General features: G+C 33.1%; 5 protein-coding genes across 6 annotated transcripts; 4 read left to right on the forward strand and 1 right to left on the reverse strand.

The window, feature by feature from the left end:
* The first annotated feature begins 1,589 nt into the window (after positions 1–1,589).
* LOC107918146 (rab3 GTPase-activating protein catalytic subunit) lies at positions 1,590–6,697 on the forward strand. 2 transcript variants are annotated; one of them, XM_016847677.2, is made up of 14 exons: positions 1,590–1,886; positions 2,068–2,132; positions 2,584–2,784; positions 2,915–3,012; positions 3,322–3,515; positions 3,638–3,819; positions 3,986–4,330; positions 4,415–4,479; positions 4,824–4,872; positions 4,983–5,118; positions 5,452–5,536; positions 5,634–5,703; positions 5,954–6,094; positions 6,354–6,697. In XM_016847677.2, the coding sequence occupies exons 1-14, from the start codon at positions 1,790–1,792 to the stop codon at positions 6,690–6,692; spliced, it is 2,067 nt and encodes a 688-aa protein (XP_016703166.2). In that variant the 5' UTR covers positions 1,590–1,789; the 3' UTR covers positions 6,693–6,697. The 2 variants fall into 2 exon arrangements, with proteins under 2 accessions (XP_016703166.2, XP_040932096.1); XM_041076162.1 differs by having other exon boundaries at positions 1,615–1,886; positions 2,581–2,784.
* Positions 6,698–6,811: 114 nt separating this feature from the next.
* LOC107918147 (uncharacterized) lies at positions 6,812–7,576 on the reverse strand. Its single transcript, XM_016847678.2, has 2 exons — positions 7,157–7,576; positions 6,812–7,063 (listed from the first exon to the last, which is right to left on the reverse strand). The coding sequence occupies exons 1-2, from the start codon at positions 7,390–7,392 to the stop codon at positions 6,934–6,936; spliced, it is 366 nt and encodes a 121-aa protein (XP_016703167.1). The 5' UTR covers positions 7,393–7,576; the 3' UTR covers positions 6,812–6,933.
* Positions 7,577–10,362: 2,786 nt separating this feature from the next.
* Positions 10,363–11,255, forward strand: LOC107917083 (glycine-rich cell wall structural protein). Its single transcript, XM_016846468.2, has one exon. It carries the CDS (start codon positions 10,477–10,479, stop codon positions 10,978–10,980), a length of 504 nt encoding a protein of 167 aa, XP_016701957.1. The 5' UTR covers positions 10,363–10,476; the 3' UTR covers positions 10,981–11,255.
* Positions 11,256–18,698: 7,443 nt separating this feature from the next.
* On the forward strand, positions 18,699–19,544 carry LOC121206017 (uncharacterized). Its single transcript, XM_041076177.1, has 2 exons — positions 18,699–19,032; positions 19,183–19,544. Exons 1-2 carry the CDS (start codon positions 18,756–18,758, stop codon positions 19,272–19,274), a joined length of 369 nt encoding a protein of 122 aa, XP_040932111.1. The 5' UTR covers positions 18,699–18,755; the 3' UTR covers positions 19,275–19,544.
* A 5,813-nt stretch (positions 19,545–25,357) lies between these two features.
* Positions 25,358–26,287, forward strand: LOC121206018 (uncharacterized). Its single transcript, XM_041076181.1, has 2 exons — positions 25,358–25,775; positions 25,926–26,287. The coding sequence occupies exons 1-2, from the start codon at positions 25,499–25,501 to the stop codon at positions 26,015–26,017; spliced, it is 369 nt and encodes a 122-aa protein (XP_040932115.1). The 5' UTR covers positions 25,358–25,498; the 3' UTR covers positions 26,018–26,287.
* Positions 26,288–26,892: the final 605 nt, after the last annotated feature.

Below are 26,892 nucleotides of genomic sequence, written 5' to 3' on the forward strand. Positions count from 1 at the left end.
TATTTCAGTTAAATAAAATTTTGATTTAAACATGATATTAATACATTTTGCATTTTCTCAAATTCAACTTGGTTTAAAATATAAATTTAAAATTGATTTAAATCAGTCCATATTGAAGCAATAATTCAAAATGGGCAACCAAGGTATTTAGTACTTTTATGTACTTAGTCATTTTTTAGATTAAGGTTTAAAGAGACTTCATGAACTTAATTAGTCAATAACTTATATGGGAAAAACGAGATCAAAGAATGAGTACATTCCACTGATTCTTTATTTCATGATTTCATGATCCAAAGATTGCCTTGGTCTTTAGAAGGGCCTATTCAACTCAATTTTAACTTGAAATATTAATATTAAGCAAGAAAAGTTCAATCTTGGAAGCATGATTTAATTAAATCTAACTTTTAACTTAGGTTTTTTTCTTCTATTTATATTTTGAGGAAATATTAAGTTGATATTATTTTTATAAAAATATTATTTAAAAATAATTTATGATTTCAATGTGTTTAAATTCATAAATTTTATAGTTATCTTCGCTCTTCACCTTTAACACTAGCAGTTGAGTTTGCTTGAGAACAGATGGTTCGACTAGGCTTGATGAAGGTTTTTGTAGCAGCTAGAGGTTACATATATGATCATAATGGTGGGTGGATCATTGGGTTTTGTCGATGTTTGGCTAATTGCACAGTGATGAGGGCTGAATTTTATGGGATCTTGGATGGGTTAAACCTTCTTTTGGAAAGACAATTCGATAAGGTCTCAATTCAAACTGATAGTATTGAGGCCGTTAACATTATTCAAGATGGCTCTTCCAGAAACTCTAATTCTACCCCAGTCAGGAGAATACTTCAAGTCCTAAATATGTTTAAGCCGTGGAAGATTCAACATTTGCCTAGAGAAAAAAACTCAATTGTAGATAGTTTGGCGAAGTCAATTTGCACTAGAAACTTATGTTTAAAATTGGTTGATGATCCTCATTTGTTGATCTAATTGAATTACTTTATAATTTTAATTTTTAATCAAAAAAATATTGTCATTCTATATAAATAACAATATTAATATCAATCAAGCTAAAATCTAATTAATAAATTATGATTTATACTTGGTAAAATGCATTAAATATAAAAAAAGAGTTTTGAATTAGTATTTTTAGTTGTAAAAAAATGTAAAAAGAGATTAACACATTATCATGTAAACTTAAAATGTGTTAGGTGGTACATGGCATCCAAAACGTGTTGACCATAAAAAAGCAGACAAAATCTTATGATTACAAGAAATATTATTTTAAATAAATCAATTGGGTAAGGCTTCTAAGTTAAGATGGTGATTTAAACAATTAACAATAAGAACTGCTAATGATTGATTCAACTTACGACAATTAATCAGTTCCTGCATTTGTTTTTGTCCTTAAACTTTTTTAACACCTAAAATTGCTAAGTCTAGATATTAATACCGTAGTAAGGTTATTATTATTATTATTTTATATTTCTGTTTTTTTTAACAAGAAAATTAGCAACTCCGATTACAAAAAACAAAATTTAAAAAAAAACAATATTTAATAGTATTTGTTAAATAGTTTTTTTCAGTTTTTTTTTTCCTTTAGAATGTTTAAATCCTCCATTTTCCACTCGGCTTTCTTCTTCACCAAAAGGAATATCCCCGCTCTATCTGAAAATAAATAAATATAAAAAAAAATAGGTGCCATTTTGATCCCTTCGATTTTAACAACTATTTTCGCTCTCTTCTTCTTACGGTCCAAATCTTAACGTGCGCACCGCCGGCGCACGAAATGGAGTCTCCTTCATTTGTGTCCAGAGCAAGATTTGCTTTCCATTCCGCAGCTGCCAAAGCCGAGCGAGTCCTCACTGATTTGAAATCCGATCTAGGTAATTAAAATTAGAAACCTCTATATTTTTGGCTGATCAAAATCTATCGCTTATTTTTTTTCTCACTTTGCTATTTTTGGATTCTTTTTATCAATTTCCGGTTTTAAAGAGATTCTTGATAGATATTATAATGGAGTTTGGTTTTTCTGTTTTGTTTTTTTTTCCTATTCATTTCCTGAAGATTCTGATAGATTATCACCGAAAGAATTCAAAAACGAATCTCCGACGAGAGAAGCCGAGTCTAAGGTAAATTTTCTTTGAATTTTGAAACTGATATTTGGCTTTCTTTTAAGAGAAATGTAGGATTAAGCTGTTTTAGTTTCATTATTATTAAATTTTTTTTTTAAAAATGTCTTTTAAAAGGTAAAATGAAACTTTGTTTGGCTACTGGGAAAACGAAGTACAGTGTAGAATTCTTTGTTTTTGAATTTCTTTATGTTTGACTTATCAAGTATTGAATTCCAAGGGTTTAGCTTGGTTTGCTTGGAATCGAATTGGAGGCTTTGCAATTTGTATGCTATTTAGTTTCCTGCACTTTCCCAGCAACGAAAAAAGGCTTCAGAATTCTGCTGAGTAGTTACCATGATGAATTTTGTTGTTACATTTGCACTTTTTTTTTTCCTGCATGTAACCTCATAATTATTTTCCAATACATATTCATTTATATTAGTTTTGAAATTTGTTTGGCATGAAGCAGAGCATTCATGAGGTAAAGCATTCTAAGTGGATGCCTGCAAATTTAGGGACAAAGCAAGAATGGCAAGAAAGATTTAAGAATATAAGACTAGGGAAAAAAGGAGTTGAAGATTCAGAGAAAGTTGAAAATTCAACAATGGCTGTTGCATGCTATGATGAAAACTTATACTTGCTCAAAGTAAAGAATGATGCGGAAGCAAAGGTACATTTATGATTCTCTTTATTTTGCTCATCCATAGGTGAAGGTTGCTGTAATTGCAATTAAAATGCTTTTTTTGTGTCCTCATAAAATTCATATGAAGGGATTTCTGAATGGGTTTGTTGTCCTACAGGCTTCAGAAGCAGTTCCCTCTGTAGACATTTTAAATAGTATCAACACCAATAACATTCCTCCAACATCTGTTATCAAGCAATTAGCTATAGCTGCCGAGTAAGTTTTTGCCACTAACATGCTTTCAATTCTTGACTTCAGTTGTTGGTTCTCTGATGTTGCTGATCTTGAAATTCATTTGGTGCCTCGTGAAACATGCTGATTTATGATTTGTTACCATTACTGGAATTTACTTTCCTGCCCATTGATACTGCTATGCCATACTGGTAGCTACAACTTAATCTTTTGATGCAAAATATTTCTTGCTTCTGAGCTCATGTTAGTGGTCAACTGTGTGATCTATTGATTTATCATATATCAACTTGTGTATGGTGTTCTTATCTTTTTGTTCTTGCCTTTCTTTTCCAGGGCTGGGAGGACTTTTAAGTCTTTGAAAGATCTATTGACATCTTCTGGAAATTCTTCACCCTTGAGGGAAAGGACAGGTCTGAGCTTCTCTGCTGTGAAGTCATTAGTTCTTCGAGACAAAGAGGATAAACTTGCATCTGGCTTTCATGATGATGCAAGAGTCCTTGCTTTGATCCATTCACTGTTTGATGCTGGTAGGTTCATATATGCGACTGATAGGACATTTACTCTTGTAAGAAGATATGTTTCTATTTAAACCTTCACAATTTCATGTCATGGTCTTTTACTTCGTTGTATATCTGCAAGATAATTGCAGATGGGAACTTCCTCCAAAGGAATCTTATTTCTGATTCAAACACATCTACAACAACGATATCTTTGCCTAGAGACATTCACGGTGCTCCTCCACAGAGCTTCGTTGTTAAGCTTTCTGAAGTCATTGGAAGCTTTAGGACCCTTCGCAAAATGGCTCTCTTTTGGTGCAGGGTTGTTATTGAAGTAAGTGGGTTATGAAGAATCTGTACTGACATGAATGGTCGATGTAGAAATGAAACTAAACTCCTCCATTGTCACATTTTGATGTCTCTAAAGTCTGTTTGCATTAAACACAGTTTTCGTTGATCTTCACCTAATGAGAAGTGCTTGGAATCCTTTAATCATGCAGTTGAGAAGATTTTGGTCTGAAGAGAGATATCTGCCAGGCATTCCTGTGGATGAGACTCCTGATCTAAATTCTTGTCTTTTATATCAACAATTACAAGTTATTAATTGTTGTCTATCAAGAAAAAGACAGCGTAGTATTGCAACTGAATCATTTGATTCTGAAATGGAGGAAGCTAGGTCAAATGTTGAAGAATCAGATGTTGCTATAGGCACAGTGGCTCCCAGCTCTGCATTGTATGCACGAGTTGGTAGTGGAGAACTCGTTCTTCGACAGGGAGCTAATCAACTGGCTGAAAATTTGACAATGTTAGAAACTGGTGAACCTATATACTCACCTATTACCCAGGTATGGTTAATGGATTCTATTAACTGATTGTTTACCTTTTGACCCTATTCCCATGGTTCACTGTGTTTATGCACACGACTGTAGGAAGGACCTTTGCTTACAGAAGACCTTATCAAAGAAACAGAAGAGTTGGTGCTTCGTACGGGGAGGTCAGTATATTGACCAAACACTCCTTAACCTTGCTACTTTTATGTGAAATTCACACTATAGAATTCTTACTATCTTCGTTCATTACTCTGTTTACCGAATTGGATCTTAATATTATTAACGTTCTCCTGTTTGATTTAAAACAATGATATTATCTTTCAGGACAGACATATTTAATGCTGTTATATATGTTGAATTTTTCCGTTTATTTTCTAATCTTTTCCATATTCTGATGTACGCATCAAAGTTTTTGAGTGAAAATTTCCTCTGCTGTCATATTACTTTGTTGGTTATTTAAATTATTCTTGTTATTCTTTTACTCATTGCCTTATCTTTTGATGGTCAGTGTTGGTGCTGGGTGTTCTCAACTCCTCTCTGACATGCAGGCTTTCAAGGTATAATTTTAGCACAAAGAAATTACCTCAATCTTATTACTGTTGTAGATACATATGAATGCTGAATATTGTTTCAAGTGTCTATTCATTGCCTATCTAAATTGTTTTAGGCCGCGAATCCCGGCTGCATTTTAGAAGATTTTGTTAGATGGCACTCTCCTCCTGATTGGACTGACACTGAGCCAAGCGATGAGGTTAACTCTTCAGTTTCAAGAGGTCAACTAAGTAGCAGAATGCAAAAAGAAGGTTCTTTTCTTTATCCCAGTTCCCTTAGTCAAGTTTGCTGTAATTAGTTTCTTCTTGGTCAGGATTTACTTTTGAGTTGTGAACATTAGTTCATTTTAATACACAGTGTTACATGTTTGAAAGAACTTGTATCATGTTCTGACTTGTATTCGGAGAAAAAATTCTGAATACTGTTTTTTTTTTTGTTGCCTGAATACTGTCTAGTATTTCTTTTGGCCAGAAAAAACTGTCTAGTTGAGTGGAGGGTTTTTGCTTCTTGATGTATTCATTTGACATTCTTAACCGGGACTTTTGGTAGAGTTGGATCTGATATGTGAATTATGTACAATTTAGGTAATTTGTGGCGTGAATTATGGGATACAGCCAAGCCAGTACCGGCAATTAAACAAACACCTCTCTTTGATGAGGATTTGGCAGTGTAAGTTGGATGCATAACGTTTGATATTAAGACATTCAAAATTTCCATCACAGGAGCATTTTTCTTACAATAATAGCTTTGGTTATGATTCTTTTAGGGAAGGAATTCTGAATTTCTTAGAGGACATTCCCACTTCTGAGCTTTTTCAGCAACTCTTTGTTTCTCTAGTAAGTGTTTTTGATCTGATTATGGATGACCATTTCTTTATTTATGTCACGTATTTCCAATCTGCGGTACAGTTTAAGTATAAAGAGTAAATAAATGCAAAAATGAGTCTGCACTTTTTTACTTTGTTTCTAGTACATGATTTGAGAGGAATATCATTAATTGGCTGTTCTGTTCCTAATCTTAGGTCGTACTTTGGTACTAAACCAGTCATTCTTTATAATGCTAACATCTCATCTCTGTACTTTTCAGCTTTCTTTAGGATTTGCACTAGCCGAGGAAAAGGTCTCTTCTGATGAAAACTTGTCAAAGCTGTTCTATGAGTGCAAAGACTATGTTGTTTCAACTTGCCAGAGAAGTTTGTGGGATGATAAAATGGATGATCTTTGTCAGGTAATTTCTATTTTAAACAGCTGCTTCAATGTTTCCACAATGGCAACAAGTATCTCTAAACACATGGGACTGATATCAAATGCTTACGGTAAATTGAATGCTAAATGAAACGAAGATGGGAGTGCCTTTGTCCAGGCACATTCAAAGTTTCCCAGTGAGGGGAAGGAAAATTCGGTTTCTTCATATGTTTGATGGTGTCAGTTTATAAGATTTAGTTTTTCTGTGATCTGATGGTGTTCATTTTCAATTCTATCAATAGGTGTATGAAACAGTGGAAAAGATGGCAGCTACTCCTGAAGAAGTCATGAAGACGATGAAGCAGGCAGAGACACCAACAATGGAGAATGGAAATGCTGCTGGTGAGTTAAAACGTCGGTTTAAGAAGCTCAGTCTCAACTTTGGTGGCAAGGATAAACAACAGCAGAGAAATTCTCCTCCAAAAGACCAGAAGAATTCAGATGAGAGTTCTTCTCGATCATTTGCTAGCTTTTTCGATAGCAAGTCATCTTTATTTTCAAAGTTGTCCCCTAAATCCGAGAATCTCTCAGTGATTGAAAAACTTCGATCCCTAGAAGAAAGTGATTGGACATTGGTTTGATTGCATCATTTTTCGCCCTTTTTGTGTTTTCGATAGGCATAACCAGAGTGTAGTTTTGCAGGTAATTGTAAATTATTGTGAAATGAGCTTGATGGTTGCTATCAGAAGTAATTTCAAAGTAGATAAAAATTACCAATTTTTTATTCTGGTAATAAATGTGCATTGCTTATACAATATTGTGAAAATGACCACAACATAACAAGGGAAACCTTGCCTTGATATTCTGTTATCTTCTTCATCCTCATCTTCCTTTGTCGTCATTATTTTCATTTCTCTTCTGGTCTTCCCCAATCTTGTCGAATTCAAAATACTTGGAGATGAAATAAGGTGCCACAAAATTCGCTAAGAAGTAAACAACCAGAAGTAATGCACTGCATTTCCAGGAAAACAAAAACATTCTTAATTTCTAGCAAATTTTGAAAAAAAAAAAAAAGAAAAGAAAAGAAAGAAAGAAAGACTTAGACCTTGTTTGGAGAAAAACAGTAATATCACCAGATTGAGATGGAGGAACTTTAGCAGCAATAAAAAGGGGATTGGAGGTAGCATTTGTCCTCGAATTCACGTTTCGGGTCTGCAAAACCAGGTTCGGAGATGATTCAGTGCTGAAAAGCCGAAGATGTCGTTTGGCTTTCAGTTTCTGTTTGTGTTTAAGCTGAGAATTCAAGGGAAGAAATGGAGAATAACAATGGAGGCAGCTCATCGCGATTCTCAGAATTGAAAATTTAGACTTACAGTCTTAAGAAGAATAACGATGGGTTAGATTGTTTGGGTAAGAAGTGGATAATAAAGTGGGATAATTTGTCCCAACGCATAGAAACAAACAATTTGCTGGGTTTGGGTCAACTTGTGATTTGGGTTTCATATCATCGCATCTCGCCCAACGCATAACTTGTTCCTACGTAAAAAGGACGCATTTATTTAGACAATCTAATAACCAGTGATTGTGGAATATAATTTCGGCAGAGAAGCCCCTAAAGTTGCTTCTTAACGAGGACAGCAGCTGATTTTGACTTGCTCTGTGGTCTCTCTTGTAATATAAATATACATAGGGACTCCAGTATAATTAGAAAAACACCAATTTTAATATGCAAATGACAAACAAACAAGTAAACTAATAAATCAGAATATGCCTAGATTGTTTAAAAGTAAATATTAAATTTATGGATAATAAAATTTGACTTCAAAATTTCAGACCTCACTTTACTTCTGATTATAAAACGAATTAAATTAACTATAATTATATTTAAAATGTTTTATTATCGTTTCTCTTTTTTCAATCTATATTAACCTGCATTGCATGTGGATATACATGTTTATTGAAATATAATGAAATAAATAATATATATATCACTTATCCATGTGCTTTTTCATATCATTAAAAGAAACAAAATCATCAAATAGAGCACTTTTGTGAATTGGAGTTCTTCTTTTTTAATGGTATAAGAAGTTAATGAAAATTCATATTTATTATGATGATTAATAAATTTATCATAATAATTTTTTTACTAAATCATGTGTAATAATATAAGTTTTTTTTTCTTCTGAAAATTATCATTGAATTTTGTTACAACAGCCCTGTATGAATTTTAATTCCATGAAATAGTCAATGTTTAACAAAAAAATAAATTAAACATTAAAATAATATAGAAACTTAGAACTAAAATAAAAAACTATAATATTAAATTGAAATAATAATAAAAAGGTATAATATTATTTTCCCTCATCATCAATTAAAATAATTTTCCATATTTTTTTAGTGTTATTATTATTTAAGTATGATTTGATACTCATTACTTTAATTCTCCATTCGTTTTTTAAATACTTGTAACTTATTAATTCTAACAAATCTCCATTTTTTACCATCAAATTTTCTTAAATGCTACTCGATTGAATATGCCTAACTAATGAATGTTAATAAAGATAAACTTAAATTTTAATCGATATATAACACTAATATTAATTAAGTGATAATTAACTGATACAATCTTTTTCTTAATATTATGCATAGAATTCTATTCGTATACTGTTTTTTAAGAAAGGGAGCTACTATACTTACAAATTTATCATAATTTTATGTAAATTTTTTTGTGATTAATAATTATAAATTAAATTATCACTATTGTAATATCACAACTATTATTTACATTTTGTACTCCTCAACTGTTATCACCATCGACAACCAGATCAACATCAATCTCATAATTGAATCCAAATAAATATCGTTTCTCCCTCAAATATGAGATAGAAACTCCTCCTAATGGGTGCCAAACATTCACCAACATTGCCCGCATGGGCTAAAAATGAATCACGCTTGCCGTCAAGAAACTACCGACCAAATAGAACTGAAGCTCTCCTTTCGCCGCATCCTCCTCCAGATGTACTTGCCACACTTAGCAATATTGAGATTTGCAATGTCATTTTCCATCAAAATAAAACCCTATTAAATGAAATAAATCTCCACTTCTAATGAATATTAAAAATCTAAAATACACTCTTAATGGACGTCTACATTAATAATAATATATATATGTACTCCATGCAACTATTTAATTAAAATAATAAATTTAAATGACAATTTATAAATTATGAATGAAACTATTAAAATACATTAATATTATCGTTAAATTAATAAATTATCCATCAAATTCTCAAAAAAGCGTTTCTGTCAAGATTCTTCAGCCTATACCAAGCATCTCATATATCATCGCAAGAAAGCACCAAAGGCATTAATGCAGAAAATGGGTTTCAGGCAGCGCACATTTAACAGTTTAAAGAAATATTAGCATACCATTGATAAGAGTCGGTATTACCATTAATACCAAGTTTAACTTCAGAATGTTCAAACTTCGCAATAGGATAATTCAACTATACATACTGGGTGATTTTTTTACAATGATTAAAGGATTTGTAGAGGCTAATTTTAAAGGGTCGGATTAGTCATAGCCCAAACAAAAAGTCTTTTTGGTAAAATCGATAGCTAAACAACTTTTTTAAATGGGTTCTCAAGTTTCCATGTATATTGTGCTTTTAACTAAACCCTTACAATTTATAGAACTAACCTTATACCTTCAATATAATTAAAAAATTATTTTAATTCAAATAGACTCCAGCCAACTCAATTTCCTTTTAATATTGGTGATCATTCAAGCACACTACTTTTGTTGGTTTCGTATGTTGACAGCAATAAAAGTAGACCAATGATTTTATCTTTACCAATATCAACTTGATCAAATTATGAGATCCTTATAAACCATAATCACTTGATTGGATTCTGTTATCTAACTCATTCCTTTTTCTTTTTTTCATTGATTTCGATATATATAACCCACAACTAATAGCAAACCTGTGGGGTACGTTTAAAAAAGTCAAAGAAATGAATGGATATGGAGAGAAGACTTTATAAAAAAAAAAACCCTAATGACAGAGATGCATGCAACACCAAAATCCATGCAACTTGAGAGAACATGAGTGTAAAGTCCATGCAAATTGGGTTCTGAATCATAAAAGCAATGGCTTTCAAGGTGAAGAACTAAAGAGATCCATTCTTTTTTAAAATAAGGGGTGGGTCATGGATCATGGTTTATAGTTTTTCTTTCGTCAAAAGTGACGGTTGGATGCATTAAATCTCCCAACACGGCTTTTAGATGAGAAGATGAGCAAAATTTAAGACCTCAACTGTACTCTTCATGGCTTCAATTCTTTTTTTACTATATATAAATCCTTCTTCCTGCCCCCAGTTCTCATCAAAGTCATCTTGTTTAAGTGTTATCTAGACTTACCAAAGATGACAGCTTCTTTTTCTTTTAAGGTTCTTCTTGTTTTGTTTCTTGGTGCACTTGTTTGCGCCACTAGTGCTAGGAAGCTTAGGGGTGGATTTGAGGAAGAGAAAAACCTCTTCCATCGTCAGCCGAGGTTTGGGGGTGGATTAGGAGGAGGAGGTGGTGGAGGGTTTGGTGGTGGAGGTGGAGGAGGGCTAGGTGGTGGAGCTGGATTTGGTGGGGGCGCTGGTGCTGGTGGTGGCCTTGGTCGAGGTGGTGGACTTGGAGGAGGAGGTGGTGGAGGGTTCGGAGGAGGTGGTGGTGGTGGAGTAGGTGGTGGTGCTGGTGGTGGGTTTGGAGGTGGAGCAGGAGCAGGAGCTGGAGGTGGACTAGGTGGTGGTGGTGGAGCTGGAGGTGGAGGTGGAGGCGGCTTCGGTGGAGGAGGTGGGTTTGGCGGTGGAGCTGGTGCAGGTGGTGGGTTCGGTGGTGGAGCTGGTGCAGGTAGTGGGCTTGGAGGAGGACTGCCATGAATAGAAGTCTTGCCCAAAATATAACGTCTACATAAATCAATAATGAAAAGTATGAATCAAAATGTAATTTGTTAAGTATTGCTTGAACAGCAAGCCTCAATTTTATGTTTTCTGTTATTTGTTCCAATTTGTTAAAGAAGGAAATAAAAGCATAAACCCTATGCTTGCTCGCAATTTCATCATAGAACTGCCATGCTACAAAATCATTAACTTGTAACACCTACCGACATCTCCATTTCCTTTTATATTTCATCATCTCAAAAATTTTAGTATTATATATTTTTTATATGTGTACTTTAAAATGACTAGTTGAAATATTTCACGTACAAAAATAATCATATTTGGATTAAGTTTTAGCTCAAATAGTATGGAAATTGTTGCTAATGCAGGAGGATGTGAGTTCAAGTGCGCTGAAGTGCATTATCCTTGTAACACCCCAAACCTGGCCTGAACGTTACGGCCAGATTGTAAGAGTTACATCATACGAGAAAACAATAATACTTAACTTTGGTGATTAGCTCATTTTAACATAAAGAAAAATATAATTGATTAACGCATTTGAAAACACACCTATTTCGAAACACTCGATAATACTTTGATGGAAATCGCGTTTTTCAATCCCTTTTTCTTAAATTATTTGAGTGATAAAATGTCATAACGATTTAGTCAAAAACTTTGCAGCGAAAAACATTATAGCAATTCGATCTTATAAAACCTTAGTTTATTGTTATTCATGTTGTCTTGATTAAAACACTGTTTAAAAATTAAGATTTTTATGAAACAAATACCAAAATAAAATTTTAAAGTCCCAAACAGAACTAAATGTCCAAAAGTTCGAAAAGTCCATAAAAGTCCAAAGCATACTAAACAAATAAAGTGGAAACCGAGCTCCAGAGTCGCCTGTGTCTCAGGCCGTCTAACAATTGAACTAAGGACACACAGCCATGTCCCAGCCCATGTCCTCACCCTTGTAACTCTCTAAGTTGCCCTACACGTCCGTGTGCTAGGCCGTGTGTTAGGCCGTGTAACTCACTGACTTGCACCCTAAAGAACTCATCAAATGACACATGGCTTGTCGCCAGATCGTGTGTCTCAAACGGCTGAGTCACACGCCCATGTCTCAGGCCGTGTGGACCCAAAATGAACCTTAAACAACAAGTTTACCATTTCAAGCTTACTTGGACTCTAAGTAATTCATTTACTAGCCAAAAGACCTATTCAAAGTGACATTAAACAAGCTAAAAACATGCTAAATTAACCATCCTAAGTGTCTAACCAATGTATCCTTATTGATACCACAAGTATATACAATTTTACCACAAAATGAACTATCATTCAAAGTATGTTAAATCACATAATCTAACATTCAACCAATATGCCAAACATAGGCACCTCAATCACAACAATCAATTAACACATACTATATAATTGCACTAAACATCTTCCTTAGTTCACATGTCATTTTAAGTTAACTACGTGCACTTAAAAATCATATTTTAACGTTTTACATATCAAAACAATAATAGTGACATATAAGCCTCTTACATGCCATATAATCTAAAATAAACTTCCAAAAACTACCGAAAATGGGTGAATAGTGTGACTTGAGTGCCGATCCTATCGTCCAACCTTCAAAATATCTACAAGAACAGAAAATAACACAAGTAAGCTCAATGAAGCTTAATAAGTTCGGCATACTGAAATGATAAATCTTACCTAAGTAAGTATAATAAGTCAAATAATAATATACAACCATATGTTTTCCCTGTCATTCACAATCTCAACTGATGAATTGTAAAATTCAATTCAAATTCAAATTCAAATGCATGACAAAATCATCAAAATCAATAAATAAGTTACCTTACCGAGATTTACAATTTGATGAACGAATTACAGATATGAGTACATCGATATTCCATCCAAAACACACTAGATGCTCATAAGAGCTAATCCACCCGGTAACACATCAGTGGCACCAAAGAGCTAATCCAACCGAAACACACCAGAATAGGGAGTGTAACACGAGAGTTCGCTACAAATATAAACCTCGGTCTACTCAGGAAACAAATATATAAAATAATCCACAACAATTTCCTCTCCAATCCTCATAACACACCATATCTTGATTGTACTCTATCCCGCATTCGATTCGATCCAAGTATTGAATTTCAACAACTTCTCAAATAACTTTACATCATTTATAATAAAATATATCTATTACATCACATTATACCATCAAACATTTCAGATAGATGTTAACGAACTTACCTGGACCGAATTGTAATAGTTACAGAAGTTCAGGGAGTATTCCGTAATTTTTCCTTTTCCACGAGTATTAATTGGGTCTTAATCTAAAATGTAAAATTTCTCAATTATTAGCCTACATTTCACATTCCAATTCATTTTACATTTTATACCCTTTTATTTTTCAAATTTACATAATTACCCCTAACTTTTACAATTTTTCTAATTTAGTCCATTAACCCGAGAATCATCAAATTAACCATTTTTCTCAAGTAAACATGATAGTAGAATATACTAGGCCGCTAAATAGTCGCTAATAAACATCAAATTCACTATCAAACCCTAAAATTTTGACATTTTCATAATTTAATCCCTAAATCAAAATCAAACAAAAATCACTTCACAAAATCACCAAATAACGCAATCAAAGCTTCAAATACATTGTTATCATAAAAAAATTCAAGATTCATCAATAGAAACTTCTAAATTTTTTAATAGATTCAAAAACGAAAGTACGGGCTAGTTGGACCTAGTTACAACGATCTCAAAAACATAAAAACTACAAGAAACGGGTAAAGAAATCATTCACATGCAAGGCTTAATGTGTTTCCGAATTTGAAGCTCCAAAAATGGTGATTTCTCTTTGATTTTTCGGTAGAACATGAAAAAGATGATAGAAATTTTCTTATTGTTTTATTAATCTTTAATTAATTTACTAAATTACAAATTTATCTTTAATTATAACCTTATAAATCAACAATTTAAAAGCCTATTATTATCCATCAATAACCTTATGGATAATTATTTCTTAAGTCCCTTTTCATTTAATAATTAAGCTATCGAATCAATAGAATTCAAAATTTACTAAATTTTGTAACTTTTTCAATTTAGTCCTTTCTCTTTAATTAATTAGCTAAACTTTAAAATTTCTTAATCAAATTTTAATACAACCTTAATGACTCTATAAATATTCTATAGATAATATTTACGAGTTGACACGATAGAAATTTGTGGTCCTGAAATCACTATTCTGTTTGTAACGCCCCGAATTTTGGGGCCTAATAGTTTTGGGTTTTGAGTACAGGGACTATGAGAAGGTTGCACTTAAGTGATTCGTTGTGCAATTTAATATTAGAATGGGCCTGCTGGTCTGGTGGTTAAGTGAGTGTTACTGAACTTTGAGGTTATGGGTTCGAGTTTTTGGGTGTACATTTCTTTTATTTTTAGTAAGGCAATTTATTTTTCTTTGTTTAAGTTAATGTTTTTAATAAATTTATTTTTATTGATTAGTTTTAATTAGATGTTTTTAATCTATTTTATTTTCTTTTCTTTTCTTTTTTACATTCTCCTCTTTCTTCTTTGTCTATACTATTAGGGTTCTGGATTTGGGAATTAGGGTTCTGGGCCAAATTTGGTGTCACACAGGCTAGCCACATAGCCGTGTGGCCGATTTAGGGATTTTGTTATTTCTCACACGGCCGTGTCCCTTGGTCTACACGGGCGTGTGAGTTTGGGGATTAGGGTTTTAGAGATTTGGGGTCACACAACCTGGCCACACGACCATGTGATTGATTTGAGGATTAGGGATTCCACACGAGCGTGTGTTTCGGAACAGACAGTCGTGTCTAGTACGCATACGGGCCTGTGAGACCCTCACACGGCCGTGTCTTCCCTGCACCTTATTTTAGTGATTTTGGGTAGTGAGTTACACGGCCTATCCACATGGTTATGTTCCTACACCACACGGGCATGTGCTGCTGTCACACGGCCTGGATTGCTCCACACGGCCGGAGCACACGGGCGTGTGGCCCTATCTCGCCAAATATTGTTGTTAGGTCAAAGTTACTAGTAATTGTTGCTTTGTATGATCTAACCCTTGGTTAAGTTTTAGTGAGGGTATTTACGACTCTAATTTGAGTTTGAGTAATGTGTTTTTTGTGACTGGGTATGTGACATGTTTGTTTCTGAACCCGATTAACTGAATGAGTGTGTGTGCAATGGGTACTGTCTGATTGATTGGATGTGAATGTTTGCTTCTGGTTATTTATCTGAGACTGGTTTTCTGGTGGTGTACATTTGACTGCATACATACATACATACATATGCATAAACTATTTTGGGCGGGATTGTGAAGAGAAGGGATTCTGATATGAATTGGCAGTTGCTCTGCTGGTTATTACTGATAGCCTCTAGTACCCAGAGGGTCGTGGGCGGTCCCAATACCCTGAAGGTCGTGGACATTACTGATAACAGTATAGCGAATTACCGTTTTACATTGTACCGCATGTACGTTAGCTACGCTACGTACCATTATCTGGTCTGGAAATTATACTGCACGCCTGTACTGCGGTTTACCTTATTACACAGTACAGCTTATACGCTAGCTTTGCTGCGTAATATATCTAATTTGGCAGTTCATACTACAATTCTGTACGGTGGAATTTCGCATGGCACTGTATAGCTTACTGATAGCCCCCAATGCCTAGAGGGTTATGGGCAGTCCCAATTCCCTGACGGTCGAGGTCAATGCTGATATCCTTCGTCGTCGGGCAACCCGGGATGACATCATATGGAGTGTAGGGTTGGATGGATGTGTTGATTATATCCCCACATGAAGTGATCGATTGGATGAGCTTACAGCTTTAATGAGGTGTGATGGGGGATGGAGAGGTGTGTTGGCTGGATGGGTGGGTTTTCTTTAGCTCAACTGCACTCATATGCATTTTATCGACTGCTTGAGAATGTGACTGACTATTACACTATTTAACCGAAAAGCATTTCTGACACTGTGTACTCTGGTTGCGATTGTCTGACTGAACCGTTATAGCGACTGTGTGATTGAGTGTGTTTTAATAGGTGCTAAATACTGTTATCCACAGGTATGACCGTTTAGAACGTACCAATTGTGTATAGTTCCGTAAGTAAGTTCCACTTTTGAATTGCTTCCTGGTTTTCTGTACCTGTTTCTGTAGTTAGGTAGTTGATTTCAAACTGAGCTCGAGTAGCTCACCCCCTCTTCTGTTTTCCCTTTCAAGTACATTTCGGAATTTGGATGTTGGACGCGATATGTGGAGGACTCAGACAGTCTCGCGGGAAAATAAATTATTAGTTGTGAATTTAGACTATTACATTGATATACAGTTTCGAAATGTAAAGTTTTAATTCTGTGGTACAAATTCTATTTCAAGACTTATTCGTTTTTATTACTCCAATTTTGTTTTAAATATTGATATTAAAGCTTTCCAATTAAGATCGACTGGTGTTGGTGAAATTTTCTCACGATCACTTCGGTGATCAATGTAACATTCCGAATTCGGCCTAAACTCCTAGGCCGGGTTTGGGGTGTTACACTGTCACCATTGAAATTGGGTTGTTACAATTTACTTCTCACCTTTTACCCCTAAATCAAAACTTAAAATTATCCCAAAAAATCTCTAAACCTAAATAGTAATAATTTTATTTATATCTACTATTTATATTATTAAATTAAATTTCACATTTTGTACTATTTATATTATTGAATTGTTTAATCATATTGAATTTTTATAGAATTTTGTTAAAATTGGATTATTGATGATGTCATAAAATATTCGTGTTAAAATTTTATGTTGGTATCAATTTTATATTTAATCTTTAATATAAATTTTATTAAAAAAGTCACATTTTTTATATTTAATATATTTTAATTTCAAAATACATAGAGACAAGAACCAGAAGATAATTGATAAATCAAAGAAGCTTATCTGTATATAAAATATTAATAAATAAATTATAAGGGGATGAAAGTTAATAACAAATTTGATTACGGTGGGCAAATTTGATTACGGTGGGTGACAGTGATTATAAGGACTCAAAATCATTTTTTAAATTTAACTCGAACAAATATATTAGATTTGATTCGAACTGAATTCTATCTCACTTGATTTGATTCGAACTGAATTCTATCTCACTTGACTCGATTCGATAAAATTTCAAATCGAGTTAGGATGATAAAATAGGATTTGTCAACTCGATTAACTCAAAATTTTTTCATTCAATTTGATTTGATTCGATCAAACGCTCACCCCTAGTTACAATCCTCCTGTTTATGGGTTGGGGAGGGGGTATGGGTAGTTTTAGATATTGTGTCAAAAGAACAGATATGATTAGAACCTATAATGAGATTGTTCAAAAAATAATAATGATATTAGAATTTATCATACCCACAATGTAGGTAAAATATTATGATATTTGAATTAATTATTTGATTTTATAGTTATTTGAAAAAAAAAATTGTTTCAAAGTTTTTGAAACTTTTACAGAACTTTTATCATTCACTCCTTTTTCTTTTTCTTTTTTTTTGTTTTACTTTGTTTTTTTTTCTACTTTTAAAAATTATACAACAATGCTTTACTTTTGTTTAAAATTACGTCACATAAGATTTAGCATGTCATTTGATGGTTAAATTAATGATTTTAATAATAAAAGGGCTTGCTTGATATAAATCCATAGTTTGGAGGTGCAATTAGAACGTTTTGAAGTTTAAGGACCAAGTTAGAATAAGGGCTATAGCTTGAGAGGGTCTAGTGAAATTAACCCTTGAAAAAAACTCTAGCCAATAAGATGATAATGAGTAAAGGTGATCATGGGTCGGACGAATCAGATTTGGGCTAGAACTAGACATAATATTAACACGATTTATGTTTGTCCAAGCATGGCCCAACTCGAAATATGACCTAAAATTTTGCCTAAGCCCACCTATATTTTCAAATAGTTAACTCAAGTCTATTTTAGGACTGACCATATTAATTTTTTAAAAATTATATTTATATTATTTTTTAATTTAATATTTTTTATTCATTAAAATTTTATATAGTCATCTTAATTTTTTTTAATGTTTAATTATGGTCATATTATAGATTTAATTTTTTATGTGTTATAAATTACATAATATATAAAAATAACTTAACATAAAACATAGCAAATTAAAAATACAGGTCAGATTGAGCTCAGGTCTTGAATGTTCAAGTCCGAGTCCGATTTATATCTTAAATGAACCTAATTTTTACATAAACTTATTTTTCAGATTTAATATTTTTATGTAAACTCTCATAAATGTCAATTGGTAGCGGAACCAGGTTTAAGTAACGAGTGGTTGGTTTTTTTATTCTTTAACTCAAATTACACTTGCCAACTATGGAGATAATTTCTATGTTTAAATTCTTCCATTTGAGTTCCCTTTCTGGACCAAGGCGTCCCCAGCTTTAATATTGTATAGAGCTTAGAGGATTTTTAAATAGCCCAAGATTACTATCCGTACCAATGTGCTTCATACTAACTGAGTCTGCAAGTTATTCTAATTCTACAAATGGAAAGTATAATTCTTTAATTGAGGCAGCAGGTGAAGTTTTGAAGCAGATGCCAATACGTAAACATGTTAAACGTTTTATGTTGTTTGATTCCAGTTTCTTCCCCCTATAAATGGATGTGATTTTTTCTCAGGAACCAACCAACAATTGTATTAATCTGTTGAATACCCGTTGACCGAGAACATGCATCTCTTCTTGTCTCTGCTTCTTTTATCTGAAATGACTCTTCTTTTTGCGCTTGTCTTCAGTTCTTCTAAGCTAAGGGAACTGATAACGAAGATGTTAGACAAAATAGTAGAAGGGAAAGGTGGTGCGATTTCATTGCCTGTTGTGGCAACTTTGACTGTTGTTTTCATCTCCATGGTATACGATGCGAAAGGGATATGGACAGAAGATGTTGTTCTTAATGCTGCCGATGAGGTTCTAATGGTGAATCTAGTTCTAAAAGCAACCCTAATGGGTAATTTACATTCCTCAACTTAGTTCATAAGTTCCTGAAACTTCAGTTTTTAATTATACATATATATAGAGATAGAGATAGATAGATAGATATCAAGCTTAGGATGTAACTTAATAGTTTTGATACTAAAATATTATCTATATATTTCAGGGTTTGCTTTATACCTTGCACTGCTTACATATGGATTCCACAAATATATCAAAGGATCAAGACCATGGGAGGCTGCTAAAGAGAAGCATTAAATCTATATAAAGCTTCGTACACCCAAATATTGCAATAACCGAAATGTTAGGACATGAAGGTAGGAAGATTCCTCTTCATGGCCAAATCATTTATACCTTGTTTACTTCCAAATAACAGAAATGTAGAGTATAAACATCCACAATAAGACAAGGTCATATGTACTAATAAAATAAACATATACAACCTGCTTTTAGATTTAAGTATCTCTCTTTTTGCCCTGCAGTGTAAAATTTGAACATTATCCGATAAGCTAGTTATTATTACTATCATCGTTTCAGTGTGGCCTAATGATCTTTTGCGCAATTGGATATCATGATTTATGCATAGAAATTTATTGTTATGTTTTTTCGTAGCAGTGTTCTTAATAACTAATATGGTTTTCATACATTTTGCATTAGGTTAATTTTTATTGAGTAAATTAATATTTTTGGATTTTAATCTTCATATTTTTATTTTCAAGAATTTAATCCCTTTACTTTTTAAATTTAAAAACTCAAGTTTAATTATCATCACCATTGAAATTCTTCTACTAAATTTGTGGGGTAATTTACATAATTACCCCTAACTTTTACAATTTTTCTAATTTAGTCCATTAACCCGAGAATCATCAAATTAACCATTTTTCTCAAGTCAACATGATAGTAGAATATACTAGGCCACTAAATAGTCGCTAATAAACATCAAATTCACTATCAAACCCTAAAATTTTGACATTTTCATAATTTAATCCCTAAATCAAAATCAAACAAAAATCACTTCACAAAATCACCAAATAACGCAATCAAAGCTTCAAATACATTGTTATCATAAAAAAAAATTCAAGATTCATCAATAGAAACTTCTAAATTTTTTAATAGATTCAAAAACGAAAGTACGGGCTAGTTAGACCTAGTTACAACGATCTCAAAAACATAAAAACTACAAGAAACGGGTAAAGAAATCATTCACATGCAAGGCTTAATGTGTTTCCGAATTTGAAGCTCCAAAAATGGTGATTTCTCTTTGATTTTTCGGTAGAACATGAAAAAGATGATAGAAATTTTCTTATTGTTTTATTAATCTTTAATTAATTTACTAAATTACAAATTTATCTTTAATTATAACCTTATAAATCAACAATTTAAAAGCCTATTATTATCCATCAATAACCTTATGGATAATTATTTCTTAAGTCCCTTTTCATTTAATAATTAAGCTATCGAATCAATAGAATTCAAAATTTACTAAATTTTGTAACCTTTTCAATTTAGTCCTTTCTCTTTAATTAATTAGCTAAACTTTAAATTTTCTTAATCAAATTTTAATACAACCTTAATGACTCTATAAATATTCTATAGATAATATTTACGAGTTGACACGATAGAAATTTGTGGTCCTGAAATCACTATTCTGTTTGTAACGCCCCGAATTTTGGGGCCTAATAGTTTTGGGTTTTGAGTACAGGGACTATGAGAAGGTTGCACTTAAGTGATTCGTTGTGCAATTTAATATTAGAATGGGTCTGCTGGTCTGGTGGTTAAGTGAGTGTTAGTGAACTTTGAGGTTATGGGTTCGAGTTTTTGGGTGTACATTTCTTTTATTTTTAGTAAGGCAATTTATTTTTCTTTGTTTTAAGTTAATGTTTTTAATAAATTTATTTTTATTGATTGGTTTTAATTAGATGTTTTTAATCTATTTTATTTTCTTTTCTTTTCTTTTTTACATTCTCCTCTTTCTTCTTTGTCTATACTATTATTTCTTTATTTTTCTTTTTGCTTGTTGGTTTTGGGAATTTCGCTCCTCTATCGTTGCCTCCAATTGCTTCGTCATAGAAACAGGTATGGGATTCGAACTTTGACTACGTTACTTTATGCGTTTATTATTCTTGCAAATTTCAATTCGACTTTTCTAGACCGAATGCTAACCCATTAGTTTCGGGGTTTTAGTCGATGGAAGTAATAAGGATTCATCACTTTCTGTTATATGTTGATAGAGCAAATATTAGGGATGATTCCGGTGGCTTAGATGGTGGTTTCGGGACCTCCCCGACGACCACACATGTGTGTGCCGAGGCACACGGCCCTTGTGGATTTGGGAATTAGGGTTCTGGGCCAAATTTGGTGTCACACAGGCTAGCCACATAGCCGTGTGGCCGATTTAGGGATTTTGTTATTTCTCACACGGCCGTGTCCCTTGGTCTACACGGGCGTGTGAGTTTGGGGATTAGGGTTTTAGAGATTTGGGGTCACACGACCTGGCCACACGACCATGTGATTGATTTGAGGATTAGGGATTCCACACGAGCGTGTGTTTCGGAACAGACAGTCGTGTCTAGTACGCATACGGGCCTGTGAGACCATCACACGGCCGTGTCTTCCCTGCACCTTATTTTAGTGATTTTGGGTAGTGAGTTACACGGCCTATCCACATGGTTATGTTCCTACACCACACGGGCATGTGCTGCTGTCACACGGCCTGGATTGCTCCACACGGCCGGAGCACACGGGCGTGTGGCCCTATCTCGCCAAATATTGTTGTTAGGTCAAAGTTACTAGTAATTGTTGCTTTGTATGATCTAACCCTTGGTTAAGTTTTAGTGAGGGTATTTACGACTCTAATTTGAGTTTGAGTAATGTGTTTTTTGTGACTGGGTATGTGACATGTTTGTTTCTGAACCCGATTAACTGAATGAGTGTGTGTGCAATGGGTACTGTCTGATTGATTGGATGTGAATGTTTGCTTCTGGTTATTTATCTGAGACTGGTTTTCTGGTGGTGTACATTTGACTGCATACATACATACATACATATGCATAAACTATTTTGGGCGGGATTGTGAAGAGAAGGGATTCTGATATGAATTGGCAGTTGCTCTGCTGGTTATTACTGATAGCCTCTAGTACCCAGAGGGTCGTGGGCGGTCCCAATACCCTGAAGGTCGTGGACATTACTGATAACAGTATAGCGAATTACCGTTTTACATTGTACCGCATGTACGTTAGCTACGCTACGTACCATTATCTGGTCTGGCAATTATACTGCACGCCTGTACTGCGGTTTACCTTATTACACAGTACAGCTTATACGCTAGCTTTGCTGCGTAATATATCTAATTTGGCAGTTCATACTACAATTCTGTACGGTGGAATTTCGCATGGCACTGTATAGCTTACTGATAGCCCCCAATGCCTAGAGGGTTATGGGCAGTCCCAATTCCCTGACGGTCGAGGACAATGCTGATATCCTTCGTCGTCGGGCAACCCGGGATGACATCATATGGAGTGTAGGGTTGGATGGATGTGTTGATTATATCCCCACATGAAGTGATCGATTGGATGAGCTTACAGCTTTAATGAGGTGCGATGGGGGACGGAGAGGTGTGTTGGCTGGATGGGTGGGTTTTCTTTAGCTCAACTGCACTCATATGCATTTTATCGACTGCTTGAGAATGTGACTGACTATTACACTATTTAACCGAAAAGCGTTTCTGACACTGTGTACTCTGGTTGCGATTGTCTGACTGAACCGTTATAGCGACTGTGTGATTGAGTGTGTTTTAATAGGTGCTAAATACTGTTATCCACAGGTATGACCGTTTAGAACGTACCAATTGTGTATAGTTCCGTAAGTAAGTTCCACTTTTGAATTGCTTCTTGGTTTTCTGTACCTGTTTCTGTAGTTAGGTAGTTGATTTCACACTGAGCTCGAGTAGCTCACCCCCTCTTCTGTTTTCCCTTTCAAGTACATTTCGGAATTTGGATGTTGGACGCGATATGCGGAGGACTCAGACAGTCTCGCGGGAAAATAAATTATTAGTTGTGAATTTAGACTATTACATTGATATACAGTTTCGAAATGTAAAGTTTTAATTCTGTGGTACAAATTCTATTTCAAGACTTATTCGTTTTTATTACTCCAATTTTGTTTTAAATATTGATATTAAAGCTTTCCAATTAAGATCGACTGGTGTTGGTGAAATTTTCTCACGATCACTTCGGTGATCAATGTAACATTCCGAATTCGGCCTAAACTCCTAGGCCGGGTTTGGGGTGTTACACTGTCACCATTGAAATTGGGTTGTTACAATTTACTTCTCACCTTTTACCCCTAAATCAAAACTTAAAATTATCCCAAAAAATCTCTAAACCTAAATAGTAATAATTTTATTTATATCTACTATTTATATTATTAAATTAAATTTCACATTTTGTACTATTTATATTATTGAATTGTTTAATCATATTGAATTTTTATAGAATTTTGTTAAAATTGGATTATTGATGATGTCATAAAATATTCGTGTTAAAATTTTATGTTGGTATCAATTTTATATTTAATCTTTAATATAAATTTTATTAAAAAAGTCACATTTTTTATATTTAATATATTTTTAATTTCAAAATACATAGAGACAAGAACCAGAAGATAATTGATAAATCAAAGAAGCTTATCTGTATATAAAATATTAATAAATAAATTATAAGGGGATGAAAGTTAATAACAAATTTGATTACGGTGGGCAAATTTGATTACGGTGGGTGACAGTGATTATAAGGACTCAAAATCATTTTTTAAATTTAACTCGAACAAATATATTAGATTTGATTCGAACTGAATTCTATCTCACTTGATTTGATTCGAACTGAATTCTATCTCACTTGACTCGATTCGATAAAATTTCAAATCGAGTTAGGATGATAAAATAGGATTTGTCAACTCGATTAACTCAAAATTTTTTCATTCAATTTGATTTGATTCGATCAAACGCTCACCCCTAGTTACAATCCTCCTGTTTATGGGTTGGGGAGGGGGTATGGGTAGTTTTAGATATTGTGTCAAAAAGAACAGATATGATTAGAACCTATAATGAGATTGTTCAAAAAATAATAATGATATTAGAATTTATCATACCCACAATGTAGGTAAAAATATTATGATATTTGAATTAATTATTTGATTTTATAGTTATTTGAAAAAAAAAATTTGTTTCAAAGTTTTTGAAACTTTTACAGAACTTTTATCATTCACTCCTTTTTCTTTTTCTTTTTTTTTTTGTTTTACTTTGTTTTTTTTTCTACTTTTAAAAATTATACAACAATGCTTTACTTTTGTTTAAAATTACGTCACATAAGATTTAGCATGTCATTTGATGGTTAAATTAATGATTTTAATAATAAAAGGGCTTGCTTGATATAAATCCATAGTTTGGAGGTGCAATTAGAACGTTTTGAAGTTTAAGGACCAAGTTAGAATAAGGGCTATAGCTTGAGAGGGTCTAGTGAAATTAACCCTTGAAAAAAACTCTAGCCAATAAGATGATAATGAGTAAAGGTGATCATGGGTCGGACGAATCAGATTTGGGCTAGAACTAGACATAATATTAACACGATTTATGTTTGTCCAAGCATGGCCCAACTCGAAATATGACCTAAAATTTTGCCTAAGCCCACCTATATTTTCAAATAGTTAACTCAAGTCTATTTTAGGACTGACCATATTAATTTTTAAAAATTATATTTATATTATTTTTTAATTTAATATTTTTTATTCATTAAAATTTTATATAGTCATCTTAATTTTTTTTAATGTTTAATTATGGTCATATTATAGATTTAATTTTTTTATGTGTTATAAATTACATAATATATAAAAATAACTTAACATAAAACATAGCAAATTAAAAATACAGGTCAGATTGAGCTCAGGTCTTGAATGTTCAAGTCCGAGTCCGATTTATATCTTAAATGAACCTAATTTTTTACATAAACTTATTTTTCAGATTTAATATTTTTATGTAAACTCTCATAAATGTCAATTGGTAGCGGAACCAGGTTGAAGTAACGAGTGGTTGGTTTTTTTATTCTTTAACTCAAATTACACTTGCCAACTATGGAGATAATTTCTATGTTTAAATTCTTCCATTTGAGTTCCCTTTCTGGACCAAGGCGTCCCCAGCTTTAATATTGTATAGAGCTTAGAGGATTTTTAAATAGCCCAAGATTACTATCCGTACCAATGTGCTTCATACTAACTGAGTCTGCAAGTTATTCTAATTCTACAAATGGAAAGTATAATTCTTTAATTGAGGCAGCAGGTGAAGTTTTGAAGCAGATGCCAATACGTAAACATGTTAAACGTTTTATGTTGTTTGATTCCAGTTTCTTCCCCCTATAAATGGATGTGATTTTTTCTCAGGAACCAACCAACAATTGTATTAATCTGTTGAATACCCGTTGACCGAGAACATGCATCTCTTCTTGTCTCTGCTTCTTTTATCTGAAATGACTCTTCTTTTTGCGCTTGTCTTCAGTTCTTCTAAGCTAAGGGAACTGATAACGAAGATGTTAGACAAAATAGTAGAAGGGAAAGGTGGTGCGATTTCATTGCCTGTTGTGGCAACTTTGACTGTTGTTTTCATCTCCATGGTATACGATGCGAAAGGGATATGGACAGAAGATGTTGTTCTTAATGCTGCCGATGAGGTTCTAATGGTGAATCTAGTTCTAAAAGCAACCCTAATGGGTAATTTACATTCCTCAACTTAGTTCATAAGTTCCTGAAACTTCAGTTTTTAATTATACATATATATAGAGATAGAGATAGATAGATAGATATCAAGCTTAGGATGTAACTTAATAGTTTTGATACTAAAATATTATCTATATATTTCAGGGTTTGCTTTATACCTTGCACTGCTTACATATGGATTCCACAAATATATCAAAGGATCAAGACCATGGGAGGCTGCTAAAGAGAAGAATTAAATCTATATAAAGCTTCGTACACCCAAATATTGCAATAACCGAAATGTTAGGACATGAAGGTAGGAAGATTCCTCTTCATGGCCAAATCATTTATACCTTGTTTACTTCCAAATAACAGAAATGTAGAGTATAAACATCCACAATAAGACAAGGTCATATGTACTAATAAAATAAACATATACAACCTGCTTTTAGATTTAAGTATCTCTCTTTTTGCCCTGCAGTGTAAAATTTGAACATTATCCGATAAGCTAGTTATTATTACTATCATCGTTTCAGTGTGGCCTAATGATCTTTTGCGCAATTGGATATCATGATTTATGCATAGAAATTTATTGTTATGTTTTTTCGTAGCAGTGTTCTTAATAACTAATATGGTTTTCATACATTTTGCATTAGGTTAATTTTTATTGAGTAAATTAATATTTTTGGATTTTAATCTTCATATTTTTATTTTCAAGAATTTAATCCCTTTACTTTTTAAATTTAAAAACTCAAGTTTAATTATCATCACCATTGAAATTCTTCTACTAAATTTGTGGGGTAATTTACATAATTACCCCTAACTTTTACAATTTTTCTAATTTAGTCCATTAACCCGAGAATCATCAAATTAACCATTTTTCTCAAGTCAACATGATAGTAGAATATACTAGGCCACTAAATAGTCGCTAATAAACATCAAATTCACTATCAAACCCTAAAATTTTGACATTTTCATAATTTAATCCCTAAATCAAAATCAAACAAAAATCACTTCACAAAATCACCAAATAACGCAATCAAAGCTTCAAATACATTGTTATCATAAAAAATAATTCAAGATTCATCAATAGAAACTTCTAAATTTTTTAATAGATTCAAAAACGAAAGTA

This window comes from Gossypium hirsutum, chromosome A01 (assembly GCF_007990345.1).
Source record: "Gossypium hirsutum isolate 1008001.06 chromosome A01, Gossypium_hirsutum_v2.1, whole genome shotgun sequence".
NCBI classification, from domain to species: domain Eukaryota; kingdom Viridiplantae; phylum Streptophyta; class Magnoliopsida; order Malvales; family Malvaceae; genus Gossypium; species Gossypium hirsutum.